At 43.3% G+C, this 10,448-nt stretch overlaps 1 protein-coding gene across 1 annotated transcript; it reads left to right on the top strand.

Annotated features, from left to right (window-relative positions):
* The first annotated feature begins 3,119 nt into the window (after window positions 1–3,119).
* Window positions 3,120–10,008, top strand: LOC115113729 (ras-related and estrogen-regulated growth inhibitor-like protein). Its single transcript, XM_029641679.2, has 5 exons — window positions 3,120–3,302; window positions 4,022–4,078; window positions 4,784–4,857; window positions 7,257–7,405; window positions 8,312–10,008. Exons 1-5 carry the CDS (start codon window positions 3,251–3,253, stop codon window positions 8,604–8,606), a joined length of 627 nt encoding a protein of 208 aa, XP_029497539.1. The 5' UTR covers window positions 3,120–3,250; the 3' UTR covers window positions 8,607–10,008.
* Window positions 10,009–10,448: the final 440 nt, after the last annotated feature.

Genomic DNA, 10,448 nt, shown 5'->3' with positions numbered 1-10,448 from the left:
CTGTGAGGGGAACGGCACCTCAGTACCTCCAGGCTCTGATCAGGCCCTACACCCAAACAAGGGCACTGCGTTCATCCACCTCTGGCCTGCTCACCTCCCTACCACTGAGGAAGTACAGTTCCCGCTCAGCCCAGTCAAAACTGTTCGCTGCTCTGGCCCCCCAATGGTGGAACAAACTCCCTCACGACGCCAGGACAGCGGAGTCAATCACCACCTTCCGGAGACACCTGAAACCCCACCTCTTTAAGGAATACCTAGGATAGGATAAAGTAATCCTTCTCACCCCCCCTTAAAAGATTTAGATGCACTATTGTAAAGTGACTGTTCCACTGGATGTCATAAGGTGAACGCACCAATTTGTAAGTCGCTCTGGATAAGAGCGTCTGCTAAATGACTTAAATGTAAATGTAAAATAGACATTCCCCCAGCCGTTTTGTTCTGTCTTGTATTCTACCTGATTCTACCTGATCCTCCTCTAATAAAGGTAGTTGCGTAACACAGCATCTTCCAGTCTAGCTGTTTATTGTCACTCTCACACCATAAAGTGCTGGCTTCATTGATTGTCATAATGTGATGTTGTCTGCTTTGAATTTGTCCAATGTGTCCTTTTTTCTGTACAGTGTTCAGTCTTGTCTCCCTGCTGTGCTTCCCTCAGTGTAGCTTATTGATTTGATTCTACTCATGGAACAATCAGGCAACAATGTGCTGCATCATTTTTGGTCCTGGACACATTTTAAGCCTTTTATTCCTGGGGTCTGCGACCTTTCAGGTAACAGACGTAAAATGAAACATAACAGGATAATTATGCGACACCCCTGTGAACTTTAGTCAAAAATGACAGTGGTAGACATGGGGGAAAAACAGCCGGTGTAAAAAATACAAATAAATGAATGGACTTTTTGACTAGTGAAGCAGTCCATGAAATTGAAGTTTGGAGAATTTAATGACTTTCTTAGTTCTTTTTGAACTGTGGGGGGAAAAAGGGAAAGTGGATTGTTGTACCTCCCTTTCAAAGGTACTGAACCCGGCAATCAAACCATGCCTCATACGTTGGACATATGTTGGCATTTAATGCTGTGCAGTTGGAGCTTATGTGGTAGCCATGGTAATTGGGAGGTATCAGCGGTATTAACTGTTTCTGGTCTCCCTAAAGCCCTGTCCATCCCCACAGCACGGCAAATGTTCAACAGCTTACATAGTGTGTACCCAGAGGCCAAAGACAAACCCTAGATAGGTGGGACTGTAGGCTGGTACAGTGAATGTGAAAGAGCCATATAGAAAGCATCAAAGTTTTGTCTTGTTAGATGTCTGCATTGTAAATTGCACGTCAAATATATTACAATATTCTGCCATGTCCTGAGTGGGGAAAACAATCAATGAAAGAAAGTAATCAAATTATCTGGAAAATATATACTGCTCAAAAAAATAAAGGGAACACTAAAATAACACATCCTAGATCTGAATGAATGAAATATTGTTATTAAATACTTTTTCTTTACACAGTTGAATGTGCTGACAACAAAATCACACAAAAATGATGGAAATCAAATTGATCAACCCATGGAGGTCTGGATTTGGAGTCACACAAAATTAAAGTGGAAAACCACACTACAGGCTGATCCAACTTTGATGTAATGTCCTTAAAACAAGTCAAAATGAGGCTCAGTAGTGTGTGTGCCCTCCACGTGCCTGTATGACCTCCCTCCAACGCCTGGGCATGCTCCTAATGAGGTGGCAGATGGTCTCCTGAGGGATCTCCTCCCAGACCTGGACTAAAGCATCCACCAAGTCCTGGACAGTCTGTGGTGCAATGTGGCGTTGGTGGATGGAGCGAGACATGATGTCCCAGATGTGCTCAATTGGATTCAGGTCTGGGGAACGGGTGGGCCAGTCCATAGCATCAATGCCTTCCTCTTGCAGGAACTGCTGACACACTCCAACCACATGAGGTCTAGCATTGTCTTGCAATTAGGAGGAACCCAGGGCCAACCGCAGCAGCATATGGTCTCACAAGGGGTCTGAGGATCTCATCTCGGTACCTAATGGCAGTCAGGCTACCTCTGGTGAGCACATGGAGGGCTGTGCGGCCCCCCAAAGAAATGCCACACCACACCATGACTGACCCACTCCCAAACCGGTCATGCTGGAGGATGTTGCAGGCAGCAGAACGTCCTCCACAGCATCTCCAGACTCTGTCACGTCTGTCACATGCTCAGTGTGAACCTGCTTTCATCTGTGAAGAGCACAGGGCGCCAGTGGCGAATTTACCAATCTTGGTGTTCTCTGGCAAATGCCAAACGTCCTGCACGGTGTTGGGCTGTAAGCACAACCCCCACCTGTGGACGTCGGGCCCTCATTGAGCAGACACATGCACATTTGTGGCCTGCTGGAGGTCATTTTGCAGGGCTCTGGCAGTGCTCCTCCTGCTCCTCCTTGCACAAAGGCGGAGGTAGCGGTCCTGCTGCTGGGTTGTTATCCTCCTACGGCCTCCTCCACGTCTCCTGGTAACGCCTCCATGCTCTGGACACTACGCTGACAGACACAGCAAACCTTCTTGCCACAGCTCGCATTGATGTGCCATCCTGGATGAGCTGCAATACCTGAGCCACTTGTGTGGGTTGTAGACTCTGTCTCATGCTACCACTAGAGTGAAAGCACCGCCAGCATTCAAAAGTGACCAAAACATCAGCCAGGAAGCATAGGAACGGAGAAGTGGTCTGTGGTCACCACCTGCAGAACCACTCCTATATTGGGGGTGTCTTGCTAATTGCCTATAATTTCCACCTGTTGTCTATTCCATTTGCACAACAGCATGTGAAATTTATTGTCAATCAGTGTTGCTTCCTAAGTGGACAGTTTGATTTCATAGAAGTGTGATTGACTTGGAGTTACATTGTGTTGTTTAAGTGTTCCCTTTATTTTTTGAGCAGTGTATTAATTTAAAAAAAGTTATATCGAGTGCCATTTCTCCCCGTAGTTACTATTAATGTTTTAACTGGAAAGGAGCAAGAGAGATTCTTAAGGTATTCAGTGTTGTGGTGACCTCTGTGTAATCCAACTTGGCACTCTCCTCATTGGGTGGGAGGGGACATGAAACACTATGTATGTTTTCCTTTTTTCCACAGGCATCTGTTGTGGCTGAGCAGTTCTTACAAGCACAGTTGTAATCCTGATACTGCCTAGCATACATGACAGCAGCAAGAAAGAGAGCTCAGCTAGTCCTTCTCAGCAGCTCACCTCGTCTGCAGATATGAATGACATCAAGTTGGCTTTGCTGGGCAGCGAGGGAGCAGGGAAGTCAGGTAAGTGTCTGAATGAATAATGTATGTATTTGCATCATTAAGTATTTCTTTAACTGCCTAGTTTCTTGTATTTGACTGTAGGGGCTTGCAAGGACTCCTAAATGAACAGAACAATTGAACTGCTTATTTCTATGCTTTGCATACGAACGTGTAATTTCCCTCACTGTAAACAGTGTAACATTCTACAGTGTAGCCGTGACCAGAGGGAAATGATCACCTAGACAGATAGATAGAGATCGCTGCATGAGCTCCAAGCACAATGTTTTTAGATCATAACTCTAGAAGAGGAATGAAGTTGCTAGATTTACCTAAGGTTTTGGAGAGAGGAAATGAAGATTGATGGTTGGAACATGCGTCTAATTGATGAGGAATTGTTTTTCTTGTAAGGCAGGGGAAAGTGCGATCCCTCAGGCTAACTGGAACATGTTCACCCAAGGTCTCTTGAGAGAGAGAGAAATGATACTGTGGTAGAAACTAATAAAAGTAGATGCAGGAGAAAGCCCACTGCAGTGTTCAATCCACATGGAGGGGAGTGTGGAGGAGAAGTGCACAATAGGAAAACACCATGACTGAACAGCCATGTTTTAGCTAACCAAACAACTGTTCAGGGTTCCACTACTAAGACCAAAGTATCCAAGCCTAGATTCAACTATATGTTGTTTTTGTTTCCTGTATATTAATACACCTGTCTTACCCATGTCACATTTCTCCCTCTCCAGCTGTTCTGGTAAGGTTCCTGACTAAACGTTTCATTGGAGAGTATGCCTCCAACGCCAGTGAGTACACAGATTTCTCACCAATATTTAAAGTAGGGTAGTAATGTTTTTACAATGTCATATAGATATGCTCTCAGGACATAAAAATGCAATATGTTGTATTCACAGTTACAGTCTGTTGCTACTGGCTGTTCACCAATGTCATCAACTTTGGAAGTAAAACGTTTTATTACTTTATTACCCCTGGGAGTCTGACATGAATTGAAACACACATATTGCACAGTACAAGATCCACCAGGAAGTTCAGTAAAGTTCACACAGGCATTTTAATTGTGAGTGAATTTGAAGTAATCCTATACTGATTGGACTATTCAAATGATTCTTCAAGTTCACATACAGTACATACACTATGTGTTAAGACATGTTTTGGTTTAATGTGATATGCTTTGCCGAGGGTGACTTATAATTTCTGAATGAAGTCATTGGTATGTTGACTTGTTCCCATTAGTCATCGCTTGTTTAACATGCTGGAAGATGGCTGCATTTGATGTTAGCCTGTACCTGTGTAGGTACCCATATGTACTTCAGACCTTTCCCTTAAATGAATGAACTCAGTCTACTTCACCAGAACAATCATGGCCTGGAAGTTTGAGGCTTACAGTAATCATTATTTCATGGGAGAAGTCTGTACACTACTATTTACATCAGATTTGCACTATTGCAGGTTTCCTATTACAATAAGTATGCTTTGAACTTGTGTTACAGACTCCTTATACCGTAAAAGGCTCTCCATCGAAGGAAGACTGTTACACTTGGAAGTATTTGATCCGTGTTCACAGGTATCTGATCTGTTCCCTGCATATATTCATGTGTTTTTAGCTCATGCCTAACATAGTAGTATCTGATGGCATATGAAATATATTGTATGTTGTGTTCTGATGTGATTTATGATATTCCCCTGTAGCTCAGAACACACTGTAAACAATGATCAGCCATTGGAAAGCAGAGATAGGCAGCACTAGAACATGTTGACTGCTTATGCAGCTGCATACGGTACCCTTTATTCCCAAACGTTGGGTTTTATTATGATTCCCCCAGGCAACAGGATGTGCCTTGTTTCATCTATTCACTTTTTAGGGTCTGTGTGAGTGGTACTCTGCATTAGGGGTTCCCAAACTTTTTCACTCGGACCCCCCTTCCAGCATTGGGGAACATACCGCGCCCCCACGTGTGTGTGCACACGTGCCACATCTATTTATATGGGCACAAGCACTGTTCATGACACAAACTGTTCACACCCCTCTTGTTGGCGGAGAGAATTTTTGCAGGTTTATAGCTTATTTCCTGCAATTCTACACATTTTGTCATGGGGTGCAAAGAAAATGTAACAGTTTTAAAGCACATTTTCTTGCAATTCTAATGTGTCTAATGCCTTATGTGTATTCATGATATTTGAGTGACAAAAAAATTACAACAATATCTATGGGTTAAAAAACATTAGCTGACATGGGCTAGTTGATCTGGACATTTCTGACAAGTTATAAATATCTCTCTAAGATATTCAATGACTGACATGACAAGAGGAATACTGATGATGCACTACCCAATTTCGAAATTGCACCTTGTGCATTCTACTATTATAACTTTCAGGAATAAGTTTAAAGCCAGACGTAACCCCTACCCATAACCCTAACCCTTACCTAATCTTATCCATTTGAAAATGTCAACTTCAATGGCGTAGGGAACATCCCAAGGATTCCAGATAGCATGGACCAATTTGTAAGTTCCTGTGGCAAGTCTTTTTCAAGTTGACAAGATGGCGCTGACAGACACGGTTGCCCCGTTTCTAGCTCCTAGACAACTTTGTATAAGCAATTTGCTGCACCTGCCATAACACCTGCAAGTCTGTGTACGCAACCAATAAACTTTGATATGATTTAAACACATGCTTATACTCAACAGCTTCATCTCCCACTACTTTTCTCATATTCCATAGTTCTCTGAGGGGTGAGGCTACCTAATAAAATGAACCTCCATTAAATAGTTTAAAGGTTTTGCACAATTACCCTATTTCCTGTAAAGACCAACGCTGGAGATGAGAAGCAGGTATGGGGAGTTAACATTTAATCAGGAACAGACAGGTAACACAACAGGACCAGCGTCAGCACACGGGTAAACAATGACAAACAACAATTAATGCTGAAGTAGGGAACAGAGCAGGGAACCAGATAGATATAGGGGAGGTAATGACAGTCGTAATTGAGTCCAATAATCGCTGATGCGTGTGAGGGGGGGAAGGCAGGTGTGCGTGATGATGTTGGCAGGAGTGCGTAATGCTGGGAAGCCTGGTGCCTTCAAGCGCCAGGGAGGGGGAGCGGGAGCAGGCGTAACAGTAGACAACCCATCTAGGGGCGACACCCAGCATCCCACCTGGGCGAGACTGACAGGCCGGCTGAACCACAGGTGCTGGACAAGCCGGCTGGACGTAAACTCCCGACGAACCGGCTGAGGCATAGGAGCCCGACAATCTGGCTGGGGCCTGAAAGCTTGTCGATCCCTCTGAGGCGTGGGAGCATAATGATCTGGCGGAGGCCCGTTGTGGGATGAGCGTCTTCCGAGCCAACCGGGGCAAGAACCTCTCGAGCAAGCTAGAGCATGACAGCCCAATGAGCTGGCTTAGGCACCCCTGGTTCCATCGGTGACGCCCCCCGGGCCCGACGTCACCACCAACCCGGATCACCAGCACTCCCCAATGCTTCATATGATGGCTTCAACATTCTGTAAAGACTGACGCTGGAGATGAGAAGCAGGTACAGGGAGACAACATTTAATCAGGAACAGACAGGTAACACAACAGGAGCAGCATCAGCACACCGGTAAACAATGACAAACAACAATTAATGCTGAAGCAGGGAACAGAGCGGGGAACCAGACAGATATAGGGGAGGTAATGACGGAGGTGATTGAGTCCAGGTGAGTCCAATAATCCCTGATGCTTGTGACGGGGAAGGCAGGTGTGTGTAATGATTGTGGCAGGAGTGTGTAATGCTGGGGAGCCTGGCGCCTTTGAGCGCCAGGGAGGGGGAGCGGGAGCAGGGGTGACTTTTTCCCATGTAAAATAGCATTTGAGTGACCAAAACATAATTCAGAATATTTTTCCCATTAGTTTACATGAGTCAGGTAGGATGTGTGAGGATGTGTTTGTGATCTGTCCACCCCCTGTCCCCTGCCCTGTCAGAGTGGAGAGAGCAGATGTATCCTGGAAGAGCCGGTGGAGTGGGCCGATGGATTTATCGTGGTGTACAACATCAGCGACCGATCGTCCTTCCTCAACGCCCAAAACATCCTATGTCAGATCAAAGATGCCCGCGGAGAGAGCTGCAAGGGGTGAGTGACTGTGACCTGCGACCCAGGGCCTGATGCCTACCGGAGGGAAGGGATTGGGCTTTGATTAATTAATGATTCCCATTCCTGGACTGATGTTTAGGCACACACCATTTAAAGTGGCAGATTTCAACATGATTTTAACATTGACTTCTATTTTCTCTATGGTACAACAAAGTGAACACAAAAGGCAGCTGTCTGTGATAGAAGTGTAGGCTTTTCCTTCTCAATAAACATGTTTTGTAGGATTTACAACCTCATGGCTCGCCATAGTTAATTATATGAGTAAATTATTTCTCATGCTCAATTGAATTTGCCCCAGAACGGCTTGTATCCAATTTTCTCAGAGGCGTTAATTAAAACATGATTAAATACTAGAGGAACTATTGGGATTCCACTGGACATTTGTTACAGGACTTTAAGTGAAAGTAGTTTACAGCCAGTCGACGGACACTGTGTGGAAGAGTGAGCTGGGACAGCTTGAGATGATAAAGACTCACATATGGCTCACAAAATGACATGGGTGGTCAGGCCTAATTTGTGTAGTGGGATTTTACTTCAGCTGGGTCCTGATGGTTTGACACTCCACGAAATGGATGTGAAGCAGAAGTCACCCTCACTGTATATCAAAAGAGTACTTTGGGCGAGGGTCTGTCTGCATTATATAAACTCTTTGTAACTTCACTGAAGCCACCACTTGGCCTACTTGGTTTGTTTTCCTTTGATACTTTGGGCTGCTTCAATAAACATTGCACTAGTTTACAAAGCCTTAACAATTCAGACGAACGTGATGAACGTCAGATGAAATTCATGATGAATCAGCAGAAACACATATTTTGATCAAGTTTATGGTCATTTTAAGGAAAGTTTAAGGGAGATTTTTGACCATGCTGTGCCTGTTTTGGACAGAGAGATGGACAAGATGGACATCCCAATCTGCCTGGTGGGGAACAAGCAGGACCTGTGCCACGCCCGTCAAGTGTTTGAGGAGGAGGGCCGTGCCTTGGCTCAGGAGCACAGATGCCACTTCCAAGAGGTGTCTGCAGCAGAGGACTACCTGGAGATATCCAACCTCTTCACCAAGCTCATCCGCCACGTCATGGATCACCTGAAGTACCGGGCCGACCTCCGCCGCTACAGTGGCTCTAAGTCCATGGCCAAGCTCATCAACAATGTCTTCGGCAAGAGGAGGAAATCTGTCTGAAGGTGGGGTGCTCATGTGGACGTTGATGGGATGTTTAATCAGGATGACTTGTGTTTATATAGACATGTTGTGGACGCCTAGGTTGTTGATTCTGATGAACACTTCTTGGGACAGAGACAACTCTGTGAGTATGAATGACATACGTCCTAGTCCAAACTTTACAGTGGTGGAAAAAGTACTCAAATGTCATACTTGAGTAGAAGTAAAGATACCTTAATAGAAAAGTAAAAGTCACCCAGTAAAATACTACTTGAGTAAAAGTCTAAAAGTATTTGGTTTTCAAATATACTTAAGCATCAAAGTAAAAGTATTAATAATTTCAAATTCCTTATATTATGCAAACCAGATGGCACAATTTTTAAATATTGTTTTATTTACAGATAGCCAGAGGCACACTCCAACACTCATTAATTTACAAATGTGGCATTTCTGTTTAGGTGGTCTGCCAGATCAGAGGCAGTAGAGATGACAAGCAATGTTCTCTTGATAAGTGTGTGAATTGGATCATTTTCCTGTATAAATGTAATGATTACTTTCAGGTATCAGGGAAAATGTATGGAGTAAAAAGTACATTATTTTCTTTAGGAATGATGTAGTGAAGTAAAAGTAAAAGTTGTCAAAAATATAAACAGTAAAGTAAAGTACAGATACCCCAAAAAACTACTTAAGTAGCACTTAAGTCACTTTGCCATTCAGATCTTCTTATGTTTTTATTTGTCCTTCTTGATATTCTAAATCCCATGTTGCCAGTAGAGTATCCTTCAACGCTTAAGTTCCTTTCTAATTCCAAACTATTTAAGGAAAATGACTTTCCAAAAGTTGTTTTATGGATCTAAGAGCACAACATATTTGAGTTCGCATCAAGGAATGTGCACCAATGTCTTAACGTGCATTCCACCTCTCAGAGGGGGCAGTAATAAGGTGAGAACTACGGGTAAAGTGGCTCACTAACAACATCTTATGGTATATGACTTCACATAAATCTCTATTGAATTTCTGTTGTGGCAGTATTACATGGGCTGTTTCTAATTTTAAGCTGTAACAATGGGTAAAATTGCTTTTCCGTGGACATGAACGTAAGCAGCTGGTATATTCATTCCTTACATAGTAGTAAAGGAATGTGCAGCTATTTTCTTTGCATGTACATATTCTGTTGATTTCCTGTATTCAATGTGTTTGCTGCTGTATTACTTTGGATAGTATGAGCAAATGGCTGTGATTGTGTTATGCATAAAATCAAACATTCCCTCTCATTCTTGATTCTAGTTGAAAATTACCCACTGGGCACAGATGTAAATTCAATGTCTATTCCACGTTGGTTCAACGTTATTCAACCAGTGTGTACCCTGTGGGTGATTATGCCTGGTGTGGACCAACTTGCAATTAAAGAGCTATTTGGGGGTATGAGTATTGTGTGAATTATTCAATTAACTAAATAATGTCCCATTTGTATTATGTGGTTTAAAGTCAATGATTCAGCTACGCTCCAATAGTTTGTTCTGGTGAAACACCTTGCTTTTTTTCATCCAATAATTATGTTGAATAGTGCTTTGAATATGAATCAAATGTAAAACAACCCACCATTAGCATACCAGTCCTTGCTTTGGAGTCTCATTAAAACCGACTGTTGGTAGGGTAATGTGTATACAACCCAGCTCAGACCTGCAAGGCTTAACTGCTGTGCTTGGAATTCAGGGTACTGTTTGCATGTGATCAGCCATCTCATCTAGTAATCGTTATCTTTGAAAAGCGCAGAAAACATTGATTTAACTCAGCTTGTAATGTCTTTAAATGTCTGTCTTTAGCATGTCTGTCCAAAATGTTATCCCCAAGTTTGAAATG

This window comes from Oncorhynchus nerka, linkage group LG28 (assembly GCF_034236695.1).
Source record: "Oncorhynchus nerka isolate Pitt River linkage group LG28, Oner_Uvic_2.0, whole genome shotgun sequence".
In the NCBI taxonomy this organism is placed as follows: Eukaryota; Metazoa; Chordata; class Actinopteri; order Salmoniformes; family Salmonidae; genus Oncorhynchus; species Oncorhynchus nerka.
Note: the sequence above shows the minus strand (reverse complement) of the source record. Positions and strands in the feature narration are given on the sequence as shown.

Coding starts and splice junctions, on each gene's coding strand:
- LOC115113729 (XM_029641679.2), top strand. CDS start 3,251: ATGAATGACATCAAGTTGGCTTTGCTGGGCAGCGAGGGAGCAGGGAAG. Junction 4,858..7,256: donor TATTTGATCCGTGTTCACAG/GTATCTGATCTG, acceptor CTGCCCTGTCAG/AGTGGAGAGAGCAGATGTAT. Junction 7,406..8,311: donor CGCGGAGAGAGCTGCAAGGG/GTGAGTGACTGT, acceptor TGTTTTGGACAG/AGAGATGGACAAGATGGACA.